This window comes from Ictidomys tridecemlineatus, chromosome 1 (assembly GCF_052094955.1).
Source record: "Ictidomys tridecemlineatus isolate mIctTri1 chromosome 1, mIctTri1.hap1, whole genome shotgun sequence".
NCBI lineage: Eukaryota > Metazoa > Chordata > Mammalia > Rodentia > Sciuridae > Ictidomys > Ictidomys tridecemlineatus.
Window position 1 is genome coordinate 169,887,979 of NC_135477.1, and position 18,227 is coordinate 169,906,205.

Here is an 18,227-nt window from a genome sequence, read left to right on the forward strand (position 1 = left end):
CCTGTACCTTATAAAGGTAGACATAAAAATAATTTGATCGGGGGCTGGGGATGTGGTCCTAGTCATAGGGATGGAGGTGATTTAACAATTGAAAAATCAACCTATATGATTAACCACAATTACAAGGAATAAAGGAGAAGTTATAACCTCTCAATAAATACAAAAAAAAAAAAGAAAAGGCATTTGACTTGAATTCTGTAATTTTGAATTACCTACTTAATAATTCATATTTTGTAATTTTGTCAAGGACTCTTCCTAAGAAGGTGCTCTTGGAGAGAGTCTTCAGACTGTCTGTCTTCTCTTTCAGGTATGCAGAACAAAGGGTTTTGTCATGTTTTACAGACACTCACATAGTCAGCCACACGTCCTACACCACTGCGGAGCCACTTCTTCCAAGTAACTTCAGTACTTTAGATTTCCGGGCTCCACCCCCTCAACAAATGCACGTAGTGGTAAATCCTATAAGGAAAACAGGGTGAGGACAGAGGTTGGTAACTGAAGGTAGCTGTTCTGAGAGCAGTGGGAATCCATCCGCGACTTCATCTGGCGTAGTGATGCGATCTGACTTGTGATTTGCAGTGCTTCATGGCCACCAGGACAGAGACAATTGAAGCAGGAGGCACAAAGTAGTGAAGAAAGACCAAGGATGCTTTCATGGTCTCCAAGTAAGAGAGGATGTTGATTTCAAATAGGGCTGCACTAGTGGAGACAAAGAGTGGACACACTGCAGATATAAGTTTCTAAGTGAAAACAGGAGATACCACTGATGAATTGGAGTAGACTGGGAGGTGAATGGGGAAGTACAGAATGATCATTGTTCATCCTGAGCATTTGAGAGACTCATAGTTACCATTTGCTGTGATGGGAATGACTGCAGAAATCAGTTTGGCAGGAAAAGGAGACCCCTCGTTTTCATTTTTTAAGATGTCCCTCATTAAAGGTCAATGAGGTATCCAGGTGGACATATTAATCAGGTAGTTTGTATAAATGTCTAAGATCAGAGATAGGAATTTTGTAGCTACCCTAACTTATATGGAATTTAAGGCACGTAGAGTGGATGATATAGAGAGGATTGATACTAGTGCAAAAGAAGACCCTGCACCAAGGGAGGCCAACATTTAGAGTATCAAGTAAGGGAAGTCAAAAAGCCAGTAAAGTTGAAAAAAAATAGGAAAAATATTTAAAAAGCAGAAGTAGAAGGACTAGTGATTGAAAACAAGTCAAGTCAACTGAAGTAAATGCTTTCAGGAGGATTCCCTCTCCATAACCCAGGAGCTCCACACGAGTCCATTGGATTTACTGAGTGGTAAGGAGAGAACAACCAGATCTACATTGAGCACCTACTATGTGCTGTCTCATAATCACTCCATAGTAAGTAGTTTGAGAATGAGTAACAGAGACTTAAACAAATTAAACAATTTGTTTAGGGTCCTATCTCTGCTAAGTTTCAGACATAGACCAAAGCCTATCTAACTCAAGCTAATCCATTTTTCTTCTTTTTTTAAAACCAAATCCTATTGCCTTTCTGAATTATGTTTTAAAATGTTCTATTGTCAGTTGATTGAGTTCACTGTGTCTGGTGAAGGCGATACATGCATGGGTTTATAAAAGGAAAAGGTAGTATCATTTTAATTATAAGTTAATGCCTATCAGTCAACAGGGAGATGGAAATTACAGTCACATTGTCATACCCCTGCTCACTTACTAGAATGGCTAAAATTAAAACAGTAGAAAATATCAAGTGTTGGTAAAGACATTGAACAACTGCAAGAATAAGTATGTATAACCACTTAAAAAACATTAAACTGAAGGACATACTTTAAGGCATCTCAATTCCCATTCCTAGGTAGATAGCCAATAAATATGAATACATAGACTCACAAAGACATGTTCCTTACTATTCATAGAAGCATTGGTTATTGTGGCCCCAAACTGATAATCACACAAATGTTCTTCAATGGTGAAATGAGTCAACTTTATTATATTCACATGGTGGGGCAATGAGAAAGAGCAAGTAGAACTTGACATATTTTTTTTATTGATTGTTCAAAACATTACAGAGCTCATGATATATCATCTTTCATACATTTGACTCAATTGGGTTTTGAACTATTAAGCAGATGTATCCTACAAACACAATGTTACATAAAAGAAGCTGGGCTCAGAAGACGAAATATCACAAGACTTAGTTTATGTAATATTCAAAACAAAACCATTTTATGCTTATAGAAGTCATAGTAGTTATGGCTCTTGGAAGAATTATTATTGACTAAAAGTGGAAAAAGAGGAATTCTGACAATATTGTTTCTTGACCTACTTACATAGATTTGTTTATTTTCTAAAAATGCATGTATAAAATGTATACACTTCTCTGTATATAGATGATGCATAGAAGATCCACTAAAAATAAATCCTTGAATGCAGGCTGGGGTTGTGGCTCAGTGGTAGAGTGCTTGCCGCATGTGTGAAGCCCTGGGTTCGATTCTCATCACTGCATATAAATAAATAAAATAAAGGTCTGTCAACAACTAAAATGATATTTTAAAAAATCCTTGAATGCAAATAGTAAAGCAAAGTACAGACTAGGCTCACTAACCCATTGACCAAAAACAATTATGCTTAATGTTTTTAGATTATGTCTTTTGGAGTTTATACATACAAAGAATACCTATATTGTTTTTCCTATAAAACTTGTATTACACTGTGTTCTCTGTTTAATGATGTTTTGCTTTAGCAATATGCTAGAGCTATCTTTCTGTGTCAATGCAGTATGTTCTTTTACTTAGTTTGGGAACATATTGATTTTTGTGAGTACAAGATTTTTACTGTATCAATTAGCCAGCCCCTTTTATGCCTTTATTGGGCATAAAGTTTGGTTCTAGTTCATTCTTTCCCAGGAATTGTGATGGTCTGGATCATTGTACACAGCTATCTTTCTGTAGGAGTAGACTTGTTGGTCTCTTTTTTCTAAGAGTATAAAAATTGGTCAAGAGGAATGCAATTGTAAGCTTTCTAAAAACCCTTGGTCAATGTTTTAATTTCATCCTCCAAAGAAGTATTGTTTTTTTTTAACCAAAACTCTACTCCCATCCAATTTTATGGAAGGACTCATTTCCATTGCCAACATTGGGGATTAGGATTCCTATTCATATTTTCCATTTGACTGAGCCAAATAAATTATATTTTAATTTAGCTTGTGTTTTATTACTATGTTATTTTCATAGTGTGTTGGCCATTTATATTTCTTATTTTGTGATCACAATTTGTATGTTTCCTACATGTTTTGAGTATCACCCCTTTACTCCTTTTATGTTTCAAATATTATCCCCCAGGTTATTGTTTATTTATTGATTTCTGTATACAATTGGGGAGTATAAGCCAAAGATCTCATAATTTTCCTATAATTTATTTACTTAGCTCTATTTTCTTGATTACTTTTTATTTAGATTATTATTTGGTCTATAATTTACCTTGGTATATGGGATAAGAATCTAGCTTTTCATTTTTTAATAAATAATCATTCTCTTCATTTATTGAATAATCCTATCTAGGACTGGTATATTGTAAAAACCATTTGCTCTTTTTTTTTTAAGTACTGAGGACAGAAGTTTCAAGAAAAGATCTTAGCAAACCGTAAAATTCAAAGAACTAGGTCTCTCTGAAGATTTAATATTTTATTCAACATGCTAAAAACAAAATTTTGCTTATCAGCACTCCAAGTTGCTTACAAACTCCTTAATCTCTTTAGTCTTTATCTGCTTAGGATATTAACTCTTTGTCTTCCAAAATACATGCTGAACTACTTGTCCACTGATCTCTGTCTTCCTGCTTGAGAACACTGTTGGCAACATTCCTTGAACCCAGAAATGCACAAAATACTCCCAAGTCAACACAAGACCTATTGTCTATTTCCTTCACACTTTGCTAATCCCCTGCCGGGTACTGAGTTAGATGCTGGGGATCCAAGGGTAAGCAGAGCAAATTTCATCTTGCTCTCCCCAAGATTGCGCTTAGATGTAAACTACCAGAGTGATTGAGGGCTTTGTATTTTTAGCTATTTTTGTTATGTGAGATCAGGTGTATGGGATATGTGTGTGTGTGTGTGTGTGTGTGTGTATGTGTGTATGTGTAAAAATGAAGTACTTAGAACAAAGTATGCAAACAGCTTAGAATTCTTAATTAATTGCCATATGGAATAATGAATATACTCACATGAAGACTTTATCAGACTTAGGAGTATGTTTGTTTGAGCCCTTATTGTGGTTATTATATACACAGCTTTTATTATTATTATTATTTCTTGCTCATGAGCTAGGTCACCAGCTACTCTATGAATTAATGTAACCACTGATGTAAGCTAGGGTTCTTGATGATGATGTTGGTAATGGAGAAGAAGAAAACACGATGAGGAGGAGAAGGGAGGAGGAGGAAGAGGAAAGGAAGCGGCATTCTGTATAGGCTTTCAGGGATTACTTAACTCATGCAGATGAAAAGTTCTTTGAGACCCAGGCGCTCAAATAACACCAGGGATCCTTCTCTTTGTAGATTCTAACCCCTGGGAATAGCCTGGCTGGCTCCTTAGGTCTGTCACCGAACTCAGGTTCGGAAGCTCTCCCACCAAAAAACCTAGGTCTGAGAGATGTGTGTTGGAGAGAAAGAAAAGCTGTTTTTTCAATGGTCAGAGAATGGAGAATTTGGAGCCCATCATGGATTGCCAATCATGGGTTGTGGGCTTAAGATGGGAAAGATAATGATGAAGGGGAAGCTAATAAAGCTGAGGAATGTCCACGTCTATTTTGAAATAGGTGGAGATCTTCCAGGAACTCTGGGCCACCTCTTTTCATTTGCCCTTAACCGTGCTTTCAAAAAGACCTTACTAGTTGGTAGCACCTGCTCCTGGGGTTTACCTTTCTGGTTTAGCAGTCTCCTCAGGAGATGAAAGTGCCTCTCTCCTATTGACTCTGGCAAGTGCCTCAAGCATGATTCTCATTGCTCTGTCAGTGCCCCCGACCCCAGTCCACATTCCTAAACCAATCAGTGTGACTCAGTGTTCCCAGTGGGCAGGTCTGTGTCAGGTGCCCTGGTCACAGGCTAAGAGTGGGAAGGGTTCTGTTGCCTGAAGGCAGAGTGTGTGTGCAGGAATACAGGTACTCTAGAGAATTGAACAACGGCTGGGCACCTTGCTTCCCTGTCCCGAAACCACATGGCAGTGCCTGTGGGTAAAATAGGAGCAGTCCCATGAAAGTACTCTAGAAAGTGACTTCTCTTTAAGTACTTTCTTTGAAAGAGGAGAGACACGCCCTCCCCTTTCTCCTCAGCTACTAACATTGGAAAACTTGTAATGTTATTTTCTTGCATCTTGTTTTGCCATATGCCATTGACTGTCACATTTCACAAGTTAAGAAACATGTTATTTCTTTGTTTATTTTGTCAGTCTTTGGTATTCTCCAGAGAGAAATTATATATCTCTGTTTCAGTAGAATAGATTTAATCTATTTGTCTTATTTCTAGACTTATCTAACTCCTTGTCTTTCACAGTCAAAGGTTTTAACTTTCCTCACTTGGTGAACAGGTGAATTTATTCTAGATTCCAGAAAAGACAGATTTCTAAGCAAATCATATGGAGGGCTACAAAATACAGATGCTGAATTATTTCACACTGAGGACTCTGGGTTGTAGGACATTGCCCTGGAAACTTTATCTTGTGCTCCAAGATTTTTTGGGGGGAAATTGTTCGATGATACAGTTACTCAAATCCTTGAAAGGAGCTATGACCTTACACTTTTGATTTTCCATCTTTCTAATCACCCTCCATCTGCAGATCCTCTTCTTGATTCTTCCATGTATCAAATATCCTGAGTCTTATAAATTACACTGTACATGTTTACATTGTACGGTGTCTATCTCAGGTTGAGGTTTGAGGCAAAGTTCTACCATGTTTCTCGTCTAGTTAATAATAGGGATGGATTGGAATATCTTGCTTATACTGCCGAAGAGGAAAGCAGAGGACCTGCTGATCCTCTCACTGGTGTGTCTTTAACAAAGTCATTGGCTTCCTAGCACCAAAAGTTTAGAAAAGTTTAGAGCTCCCCAATAGGCTTCTGTAAGTTATTCTTATTTTTAAGCAGGTTGTATCCTATATATTGCAAATTATTTTCATATATATATATATATATATATATATATATACCCCTATATGACATATATAATATATATGTCATATAGGTATATATTACTTAGCACGCATTTATTTCATCATTAATAATTAAAAGCATTACATTCTTTGTTAGCTATCTTTAAGACATGAGTGGAGCAAAATTCTAATCCTCTCATTCAGAACTTTATAACTTCCCACCAGGAATTTGCCTCTACTTGGATTCCACTAAATGATCCTGGAGCTCATGTGAAAGAACAAAATGATGAAGGCCGACTCTGGTGGATAGGAATTTATGGAATCTTTAAATCTCACTTTCTATTTATTTTGACTTAGATTAGTATATAGGAGCACTTTAGTGAAACCCAGTTCTTCATCTCACCTAACAGTCAAGGCCAACTGCAGCAATAAAGTTAGTTATAATGTCTGTCACAAATATTTTGTCATTAGTCTTTTACCTATACTGCTGGGTGTCTAAGGGCTGAGTTTTCATATTATGTTAGGTGGTGCTTAGAATATTGTCTTAGAATGAATTCTTAACTCAGCAAGTTATTACTGAGAATAAGTTCTCATATGCTCTGAGTTGAGATAGGTATTGAGGAAAGAAGGAAAGAGAGAAAGAGAGAAAGAAAGGGAGGGAGGGAGGGAGGAAGGAAGGAAGGAAGGAAGGGAGGGAGGGAGGAAGGGAGGGAGGAAGGAAGGAAGGAGGAAAACTTATTTCCAGCCCTTGAGGAGAATGTAAGAACAATACAAGGGTGAGGTGAGGTGGTGCCCACCTGTAATCCCAGTAGCTCAGAAAGCTGAGGCAGGAGAATCACAAGTTCAAAGCCAGCCTCAGCAACTTAGATGAGGCCTTAAGCAACTCAGTGAGACACTGTCTCTGAATAAAATATAAAAAAGCTTTGGGGGTGTGGCTTAGTGGTTAAGCACCCCTGGGTTCAATCCCCAGTACCAAAGAAAAGAAAGGAAAAATTAGCACAAATGAATATTTGATATGTAAGATAGTACTTTTTTTTTTCTTTTTTAGATACTAGGGATTGAACTCAGGGGCACTCAACCACTGAGCCACATCCCCATCCCTATTTTGTATTTTATTTAGAGCAGGGTCTCACTGAGTTGCTTTAGTGCCTCACTATTGCAGAAGCTGACTTTGAACTCACTATCCACCTGCCTCAGCCCCGGAAGCCACTGGGATTACAGTTGTGTGCCACCCGGCCCAGCATGATAGTGCGTTGTTAAAGACCAGACTGAATAAAGAAGGAGCTCCTGACAGTGGGATAAAGACAGAGACATTTTGAATGTCCCAGTATGTACAATTTTATCATAAAATGCAGGAATGAGAACAACACTGATTGAGATGTGAATGCCTAATAAAGGTGGAGCTCACTCACCAGGTGAGACTGTGGCTCCTTCACAGAACACCGGCTCTTGCTCCAGCTCAGACTCTCTGCCTCACCAGATGAACAATAATCCTGAATTGATCTTTTTAGAAAACTAGCAAATGGTCAAACCAGAATGTGAAATATGTGAATATTAGCAGTCTGTTGTGATTCTGTCAGTGTATGCTGTATGCATAATAAATATTATGTATAGCTGGTCATTTTAAGGTAGAAGTGACTGGATTAAATCATGAAAAATAGAAGTCAAAATGGACACTCAAATATTCATAGAATTAGAAAATCCGAAGAATAGTCTGCAAAAGTGAAAGGAAATTAGGCATGTCCGAGCTTTATCTTAGGCTAGAACCTGTCCTTGGAAATAATATCACAGTCTACCCATGCCCTCCCAAGAGCCCTCTCCTGACCTCAGGCAGATTGAAGGTAATCTTTTCCTCTATGACAGAGAATCTCCCAGTGTTAGTGTGTCCTATTCTTCCCTGGGTCCAGAGCCACCACATATGATGTGTAGATTGCATAATGCACAAAGATGTCACATAGAAGGCAACACGATTATTTGCATAATAGACATCAAAGACTAATAAAATTATTCTGACAATTTCATGCACAATGGCACTATACTATTTACTCGAAGCAAAATTAGTATATATAGTCATTTTCTGACCTGTGGAAATAAAGTACTTTGAAGAAAGAGGTCTTGTTTTCTGATTTGCACAAAGTTCCCATAAAGGTGATTAGGAGTCTTCATTATTTTCTTCAGTATACAGGATCATGGACTTACTAGGGAAGGATTTGTACCCTGGCCTCTCCAGGCTTGTCAAACATGAAGTAACTAAAGAATGACCCTTTCCTTTTATGGATAGGTTTCTACTATTTCCTGATTTTTGTGTCGCACCCAAAATACCTTGAAAGATCAAGCAGCCTATGCTTAATTGGTGTTTTTATATCATAAATGAACAAATATGCATGAACCAATCCACAAATGCTATTGTGCTTTACCACTTACATCCAAATATGCATTTCTTCTTGTTGTAAATGTTCTACAACTTTGGAATCATTCTACTCTTTGTGTATCTGATACAAAAGCTCATAGTGAGAGTAGTTTCAAAATTTCAGTAGTATTTTGTTGCTTGTCCAACTTTTCAATGAGAGATTGTTGGATGCAGCCAGCATGACCAAGTTGGTTCTGTGTACCATGCATTTCATATCCACTGAACAAATTCTAGATTTTCCAAGAGACGATTTACTGAGTGACTGATCTGATAAGCTGTCAGATCATCAAAAACTTCCAGAAAAATACCTTAAAGCAGCTCTAGAAGAGTCAATCAGGCCTTTTGCCACAGGTAGTCAGCACAAACCAGCCAAAGTCAAGGTGCTCTATATTGACCTCTGAATTTTTACAACCAAAACCCCTTTCATATTTTGAATTTTATTTTAAAATGTGTATATAATAATGAGTCTAGGTTTTCTTGAATAATAGTGTGGGACTGACTCCCTTCCAAAGCCTCTTTCAAATTCACTCTACAGTGTTCCCATTGCCACTTAGTTTGACGATTTGTTAAACTAGCTTGATTTGTCTGATAAACAAATTTGAAAAGTCTCAACTTTCTGCATATGAAAAGATATAGATGTTATGTATGTATATATATATATATATATATATATATATATAAATGCAGTTCTATGCTAATTTGCATCCTTTTTTATTTTTATGGGCTTAATTTGTTTTCCAAGTTGTGAATTTAATATGCATGTTAATTTTCAAACATTTCCAACAACTTCCCTAATTGCTGAAACTCACTTGAACAAAGCAAATCCTCAAAGTCTGTGGAAATTTTTTCATGCAATATGAATTCTATGAACTTGGTAATTGAACTGATTGGTTATTCAGACTTGTTCATTGGGCCCATTGATCACTTTCCCATGAAGTCATTGCCCAGAGAATCCTCCATGCCCTGAAGCCCAGCATACACATCCTAGAGCCCTCAGCTGCACACAAGTCCCTTCCTGGTAAGAGCACTGCAGCATGGGATTAGAGGACAGACACAACATGAGTCACCCTGTGTCATTGCTGTGGCTCGTCCCTAAAGTTTCCATCATCCTGAAACAGTCCCACTGTCCTTTGGTTTGTTCCAGCATCTAAGACTCCAGCATAGTTTTTAAAGTTTGAGGGACGTCTGCAGCTAGATGGAGCTGCTTTATTTTTACCAACTGGTAATGGTGCTTTGGGGATGATCCCTGCTGTGTCCATTACAATCTCTGATTGCTGGGTGTCCAAGGGCTGAGTTTTCTTTTGACTTTTATTTGATTCTTGTTGTTGACATGGGTGTTTGCAGCTTTAACAAAGGAGCAAGGGAGTCCTAGTAAGCAAGCTAGTGAGAAAGCGTGTCTCTGCAGCAGCTAAAGAATTAATATGCAATAAAGCCCTTGATGCCTGGTGCTATTGGAGTCATGCTCACTAATCTAGAATTCTGGCCATTATAGAGTCGCCATAACTATTACATATGGATTATTGCTTTTCCAAGGCATAAAGGGATAACATATAACTTCCTGTAAAATTAGATCAAATAATTGCACCTTTGATCATCCAGAATTTGATTTAAGAATTTATGAAGCTTCAAAGTTCGTTTCATGTTCATCAATTTTGAGCTTACCGTAGATGTATAGAAATTGTTAAGGCAGAGTTTTAACTAATAGGATATCCACTGATAGAGATTTGCAAGGTACTAATTTTTCTAACAGTATCTGATTTTTTTAAAATTGCTGGTCTATTTTGTTTGAGTGGCAGGGAGGTTAGTAGGGCAGGATTGGGGTAGAAAGGAAGATTTTTCTGATTTCTCACTAAAATATAAATATGATTACAGTTCCAGGATGTTTGCTTTGGAAGGGGGGTGGGCTTACATCCTTGAGGACGCTTTATTGCATCTAAAAATTTTGAAGCCACTTCCTGTCTTCTAAAAGGAAAAGGGACAGCCATCCCTCCAAAGAGGTGCCCACATTGAAAGAAATGTCTCAAGTCCCCTGGAAGAAGCCCATGCTGCTGCACGTGTCTGAAAAATTAGCTGTTGGCTGATTTGGCTGGGAGTTAATCGCCCTTTCTAGTAACTGCACTTCCTCAACCATTGACAGAAACCCCAAGACCCTCTTCCCAGCCTTTGGGAGTGTTTCCAGCAAAACCCGGAGCCTGTGTCTTCCGATTGGCAATCTAGGCTGTGTGGCTGTCAGAAATGGCTCGGAGGAAGATAGGGGTGTGATTAGCTCTAAATGAAGTTCTAAACCACTGGTACATGAAATGAAACTATTTTTCTCTCTCTCTTTCTTCTTCCCCTTGCCTTAACCTGAGCTGCTGATGTAAGTGGCTCTAATTTACTTTCCCCGAGAAAACAAAGCAAAATAAAACAAGGAATGGCAAAAAGGATCCCTTTGTGAAGCCCGGTGCTTCTGCGCCTGATAAAAGGGAGTCATTTGCTGCTTTCATGGTGTCAGTATTAATTTCCAAGCAGTCAAAGCCACCGCTAATTTATTTACAGAACAATCTCCTTGCCCAGGAGCCGGGCTGGTGGAATAGTGGTTTCCAACCTCCAGCTCTGTTTGTTGACAGCCTGATTTCCCACAAGGCCGTTTCCACCTGTGTTTCTGTTGTTTTTAGTGCGTGTCTCCCTTTTTTCTCCCCCGCCACTGCCTCCCCAATGGCTGCTGAAGGCCCTTCTCATCTCCGGTCTCTCTCATCCACTTCCTCCCTCCAGCCCTGAGGACTCCTGGCAGGGCTTTGCAGTCACTCTGCACTTAGAGTCTCTGCTGGGAAAGTCCCAGGGGGCACTGCATTTCTTTCTCTCTGTTTTTTCCTTTTTTTTTTTGTTTGTTTCAAGGACAAGATTCAAAAGAGCCTGCTACAGACAGGTTGTAAGGTGCACCTTCAGATGTGTCTTCAAATAGGGCCTGAGCAATTTGAATATTTGTGCTCCTGGAAATCAGTCTGTAAAATTGTCCCCCAAAGCCCATTAAATTCTGCAAAATTGCTCAGCTTTGAGAGCTTGGTGAGGGAGTCCAATTTGGAACCCCCAGCACCTTTCTGCCAAAGCACTAATCCCCAATGACTTCCACAGTGGAAATACAGAGGGGCTGATTTGGCCCCAGCTCCTTGCATATCAAAAGGCAGGAGGGCGGGCGGAAGGCAGGGAACCTCAGTATCTCCTGGCCTCCTTAGGCGGAGCCAGGTGGGTAATATATTGAGATGTAGAAAGCACAGTTCTCATGTATGCACACGTGCCTGCCTCTCTGCCATTTTATAGCTCACCTGCAGGGCAGCACACACAAGGATGAGCCATGTTGTAAAAGTCAGTGGCAATGCCACATGGGCATGGAGTGAGAAATAGGCATAAACCCATTTTCCAGATGGCACACTCTCAAAATTTATAAGGCAGAGACTGAGACCATAAAAGACCTCTCTCTACAGCTCTGTTGCCACTGTGGATCTGTGATGTACTTACTCCTTAAAAAGCATCAGTGATAGAATTTCTCCTAGGAAATGTGCCTTGGGCCTAACTGCTTAACCTGTACACAGTATATATAAATGGTTTTATGCATTTTCTTCTTGCAATTGCTCTTTGTCTGGAACCCATGATGATTATTAGTTTCCATTTAAAGGTGCCGTGTTTCAAATACCCACAGGAAGGTGAAGGAAAAGGACAAACACAAAGCTTGGTCCCTCTGGAATCTTATAATTATGTTATGGAATAATCTGGAAAACTATAATGAACCCATTGCCTGGTAAAGGGAATTGTGCTTCCTTCAGGAGTTGAATGGTGAGTAAAAGTCTAAGGGGTAGATCCTATAGTTTTTATCCCTTGGTCATTATATAGTTAAACTAAAAAGGGTTCACCTTGGGGACAAACTCTGATTTTTCCTCCTTCTCCCACAAACTCCTGAGTCCTTGCTAGTCAGGTTACTTTCTCCCACGTTGCCAAGAGTTCTTTGCTTACCAAGGAAGTGGGACTCCCGGAGTTTGAAAGTTCAGTTATTTCTCAATTCTCATTGCTGAGCACTCCATGACCAAAAAGTCTTCTTTTTCTTTTGCAAGAGGAAACAATGATATTTCCTCAGTTGCATGTATGACTCCAAGACGCCTGAAACAATTCCACTCAAACTTCCCATCAACTCGCCTTTGGGCTGAGACTAAACAGGGGAAGTTTGAACCCCAAAGGAGGATGTCTCAGAGAAGTTGGGAGCTGGCAGAAGCAGAGCTGAGTGATGAAACTCATCTGACAATTGTCATCTGCCCTCCTTGCATCTGCGATCTCATTCTTTCCTGTCTCTGGGGATGCCTCACTTTTCTTTCCTCTCTGTAATGTTAGCAGTTTCCCCCACTCCCTTCCTTTCCCCTGCTTGTCCTCTGGGGATGAAGGAAAGGCTTTAAACCTGTAAACTGTATAAATTTCCTCCAAAATCAACTTGAAACTCAGTTTAAATTGGATGGAGAGGATTTGCTTATAGAAGCCGCGGCTGTGTGCCCACACAGGGTTAGAGCCGTGGGACCCACCAGGCTGCAGTGGGATGGTGGGAGCTGGGTGGCTCAGATAGCTGAAGATGGAAGTTTCTTGTGAAAATCTGTAGAAGACTGTTCCTCTGTAAAACTCTGATGATGTGGGATGAGGCTCTTTTTTTTGCATTTCCCACCCAGTGACTCCTAGAGCTCAGAGTCTATTTAGCAATTGAGCTGCCTGTGGAAATCAGCAGAGGCCGTGTGGCGATGGACATGGTAGAGCCGGCCTTTAGGGCCCACTCTCTGGAATCTTTATAATTATGCTATGGAATAATCTGGAAAATGATAATGAACACAGCATTCTCCTCAAGGCTTAGTTTGGTTCCAAGGGTGAGGCAGAGACCCCATCTCTGTCAGTTTGGGCTTTTCCCGATTCCCTTCTCCCCAAGGGTGAGTTTAGTCAACAGGGTTCCTGGATCTCACAGGCATCTTTTCTTGAGCCAGATGTGGCCTGTGTGGTCCTGGATGGCAGCTCTCACAGGTTACTGCTCAGTCTTCCTTCTTCCCATCTTGTCCCTTCAACCAGGGCAGTTTTGGTGTCTGCTTTGAACCATCTGAGGGCAGGAGTGCTGTACTACACAGACCCCTCACTGGGGTGTAGAAATCCCAGGGAAGCTGTCTAAATGAATTCCCTCACTCTCCACTTGGCCATTCTCCACCTGGGGTCTCAAAGCACCCCAGGCTCTGCCCTAGGAGGAGACAATAAAGCCCTTCTCTGGAGCAGAACCAGGTTTGGGAGGTGGTTTCTGCCTCCCTCCTCCTCTACACCTCTCCCTTCTGAGTCTAGAGGATCTTTGTACTTTTGAGGGGAGCCTCATTCTTTGGAAGCCTCCTTGCCCACTCATAGCTCCTCACCCCAACATGTGGTTAATGCCTAGAATCTTTGTTTGCCTGGGTGCTTTTCTGCACACACACAAAAAAATCTGAAAACAAAAACAAACAAACAACAACAAAACACCCTCTTTCTTAGCTTTGTATCGTCTTAGAGCCATTTTAAAAACTTGTAACTTGGTCCACTGTAGAAAATGTTCGGCACAAAAGGAAATCTGGATGAAAAAGAAGGCTGCAAAGCTATTATGAGACCATTATCCACCTTTTGGTTATTAGTTGAAATACCCCAACTTACTTAACCTCTCTGTTGCTTAGAGACTCTTTAAATAACTTTTCTATCAGAAGCCAATGAGAACAGTATACACACTAATGCAGCGATTAGCATGTTCTTACTAAGCCGTTCTCTGTGACCGGCTGAGATCACTTGCATGGCCAGTCTGTGAATTGGAGCTGTGATTAAAAACATGAGCTTTGGAATAGGACCCAATTCTTCACTTACCTAACAGCTCAGTGGCCTTATGCAAATTACCGAACTCCTCTAAGCCTCCTGTCCTCATGTGTGAACTGTTTGAGTGTTGTTAGAAGGTTGTAGATGAACTAATGGGTGCAAAAACACCTCACACATAGTAAATATTAATGTTTCCTTTACTTGTTTTATTATTCATATTATATTTCCATGCATTGCCACTAGAACACATTTCCTCTTATGAGAAGAGAATCATAGAATAGCTGCTTAGAAAATGAAGTGAAATGGACCGAGGTGGTAGTTTATCCCCAAAATGAAAGGATGGCAGAGAGAGGAGTACTGGATGAGCACAGTAATTAAGAGAAGGGAAAGTAAATAAAATTTTTGTGGTTATTTTTTTTTCTATAATTTACATTCTTTGTACTTTTAAAGTTTGATTGTTCACAGAATAGTATATTATATATACATATGGGTGGGGGCTAGGAAAGATCCTCAATTATTTGACTATGCACTGATAACATCTTCTGATCCTTCTAAGGAAATTTATACATGCATTGCTGGGCGTATGATTAAATTGGCTTCAAAACTGAGAAATGACATGGGCTTTCTAATAATGAAATATTTTACTATTTCCTTTATATTTTTGTATAAGAGCCACTCAACACGAAGACATTTGCCTTTTTATTCTAATTTAGAGATCCCCTTTGCAAATCATTATTCTCACTGACCCAGAAACTAGGGAAAAATAGAGAGGGAGATGAAAACAACCAACTCTTGCACTGGGGATGGAGATGGATTCTGCACGCGCTGTGCTCTGGGATGTTAGGCAAGGCACTGGCCCTCCCCAAGTCTGTCTTCTCACTTGGTAAGAGAGGGCATTAGAAAAACATCTCTAAGATTATGCCTTCAGCTCATAAGGGTCTGTGATTCTTTTTTCTTGGGTCACAGCAAAGATCAAGAAGTTGATCATGCCAGGCAGGGTGATACATGCTCGTAATCCCAGCAGCTTGGGAGGCTGAGGCAGGAGGATCGAGAGTTTAAAGCCAGCCTCAGCAAAAGTGAGGCACTAAAGTAACTCAGTGAGACCCTGTCTCTAAATAAAATACAAATAAGACTGGGGATGTGGCCCAGTGGTTGAGTACCCCTGAGTTCAATCCCTAGTACCAAAAAAAAAAAAAAAAAGAAGAAGAAGAAAAAGAAGAAGAGGAGGAAGAGGAAGTCATCAATCATTAGCCAATAGTTTTTCTAATTGTAAGTGTGATAAGAAATTAGTTTCATGGTTATATTACTGTTCCTTTGGAAGCAGGTGGTTTTCAATTCTTTCTCCCCAACTCCCATTGACCAAGTTAAGGTGTTAGGGGTGGCTTGCTCAGGCTGTTAGGTGGGCTGGAGTTCTGGGGCACAGCATATGTAAGAGCTGGCTTGTCATTGGCTGGGCCTCAGAAGCACCACCTCTATGTGTTTCTAGGCTCCACTTGCTGGTTTCCTCATTCTGCTAGACACCTTCTGGATAGCGTGATCAATGGCATGAGTTCTTTTACTGTTCCTGCTGCCCACAAATCAAGTTCTTAATAGCCCAATAAAAGCATGAGATTCAGGATAAAAAAAAAAAGTGATTGCATTGCTCAGATGCTAATGGACACATATATCTGAAACAACTGATTAAAGACTGGAGAAAGGAGGTTTCGACACAGCATGTGGGGTGGCTAATTTACAAAGGTGTGGAGCATTCCAGATAACAGAACATCAGGCACATTTACTTCAAGGAGATGTGTTTAAAATACCCTGCTTTTCCTTACGTATTTTCCCAGGGATTATTGGGACATGGATGGGCTGAGAAAGAGCAAGATGGTTGAGCAATCCTCCCATCAGAGTCTTTCTGCCTGCCAGGTTATAGCCAACAAATGTTCCAACCTGGCAGGTCAAATGCCTCCCCTATATTTCTAGGATGTGTTGTGCAGTCGATAATAAGTAAATCCTAAGATGTGTGATTACATAATGATAGCCACATTCATTCACCTGTCTATCAAAGGAGCCACATTTGAGTTTGAACTCCCTTCCCCTGGGCCCAAGAAGTGAAGATGGAGCGTTAGTTAACTTGTCGTCTTTAAAATTCCTAGCAACTCTGGGCTGAGTGCACTGGGGTGGAATGTAGTCCCCTTTGCTTAGTAATCCATTAGCTAATGGGCGTGAGCACGTCAGTTTTCTATTTATTCCTTAAACCATTAAGGCTCACCTGCTGAGCCTGAGACTACACTTGACAAAAAAGAGTGATAGTTGCGATAAAATAAATATCAAGCCTTGCGAAATCTGATGGGTATTGCTTAAAACATAGCGGGGTTTCCTGGAAAGGTGAAGATGAACCCACTGTTACAAGTTGACACAAGGCATCCTGGGCAGGAAGAGGCAAATAGAACTCCGTGGTGCTCCAGGACAGAGGCGTTGGCCAGTCGAGCCGAGTTGCTCGAGAATCTCTTCCAAGGGCTCCCACACCTGTCAACAGTGCCCGCTGGGTCTACTGGAAGCTGGTCAGTACATTGGTACTCCACCTTTCAATGGCTTCTTCTTACTCTTTAGATTAAAAATCATACCCCATTTGAATCAAATGTATGATATGTCAAGATCATTGTATTGTCTTGAGCAACCAATAATAATAAAAAAACTACATACATTTGGGGTTTAAGAAATTTTTTTTAAAAAAAATCAAACTCCTTCCTTGACTGCATGCAGCTCCACAGGGTCTGAGTCTTGCCATCTTTTTAGCTTCACCTTTTACCTCTCTCTCCCTTGCTAAAGCATCTTTTTCTGTTCCTCTGCACAGAAAGGAATGTATTCTCCCTTTGAAGCTCCTTCTTGCCTCGAATTCCATTTTCTCAAGGGAGGCTACCTTCGATCACTCAAACCAGGTCAGGGATCTAACTGAATGCTTGCTTGGTTTCCCATCCTCCTACATAACCTTCAGAATGGTTCCAGAAAGTGTGTTGTGTCACGTAAACATCTGATTCATGTCTGCCTCTCCTACAGCATTGAATCCTACCCCAAGGCAGAGACCACTTCTGGCTGTGCTCACCATGGTTGCCCCAGCACCTACCGTCGTGTCTTGAGAGAGGCGTATGGACAAAAAAAAAAAAAAAATGTAGAAAAGCATGAAGGGCTTTAAGAGAAATAAATCTGGCATTTCTTGGTTTCTTATTCCTTACAATTAAGGTTTATTAGGTAGCACCTGCTTTTGATCTCATCAGTTTCCGTGATTATCACCAATAATTATAATTTTTTTTACTACTTAAACAGCTTTATTTGCACTGAAATGTTGACGATGGGTATATTGAAATTGGCATTAAAATGAGGAACTATATTCCACCTGAATTCTGCTTAAAATGGATCCTTGGACAATTGTTTTCCATGATTCCCGACTCTTCCCTCTGGGCATCTTTTTCTTTTTTCTTTTTCTCTTTCAACACTTCCAAAAAAAGGGCAGTTTTTGGCTATTTGGCAGCTGAGAAACGTTCTCATTCTGCTTCCTACCTGTAGAAATTTGAAGGATTCAGACATCATTTTTACATCTCCAACACCCACAATCTCTTCTAGGTCAGGATGGTCACATACCTGCCTATATAACTCTCTCAAAAACTCTGTGGGCTTTTTATGTATTTAATTCCAGTAAATTCTATATGCCAAAACCACACCCAATTCTTTTTTATTTTAGTATTTTTATTTGTTCTAAATAATTATACATAACAGTAGAATGCATTTTTACATATCATACATAAACATAGTACAATTTCTCATTTGTCTGGTTGTACATGATGTAGAGTTATGCAGGTCATGTAACCATAT

The 18,227-nt window shown here is 39.8% G+C and overlaps 1 protein-coding gene across 8 annotated transcripts in view; it reads right to left on the reverse strand.

Moving 5' to 3' along the window:
- Positions 1-2,412: 2,412 nt before the first annotated feature.
- Positions 2,413-18,227, reverse strand: part of Ebf1 (EBF transcription factor 1) — a 400,988-nt gene continuing 385,173 nt past the window's right edge. For 2 of the 8 annotated variants that reach the window (XM_078051755.1, XM_078051738.1), the window contains exon 16: positions 2,414-2,491. In XM_078051755.1, the coding sequence (XP_077907881.1) occupies positions 2,439-2,491 (53 nt within the window). In that variant the 3' untranslated portion in view covers positions 2,414-2,438. Of the gene's footprint in view, positions 2,492-18,227 lie in introns of all 8 variants that reach the window. The other 6 variants (XM_078051779.1, XM_078051764.1, XM_078051753.1 and 3 more) reach the window with 5 other exon arrangements.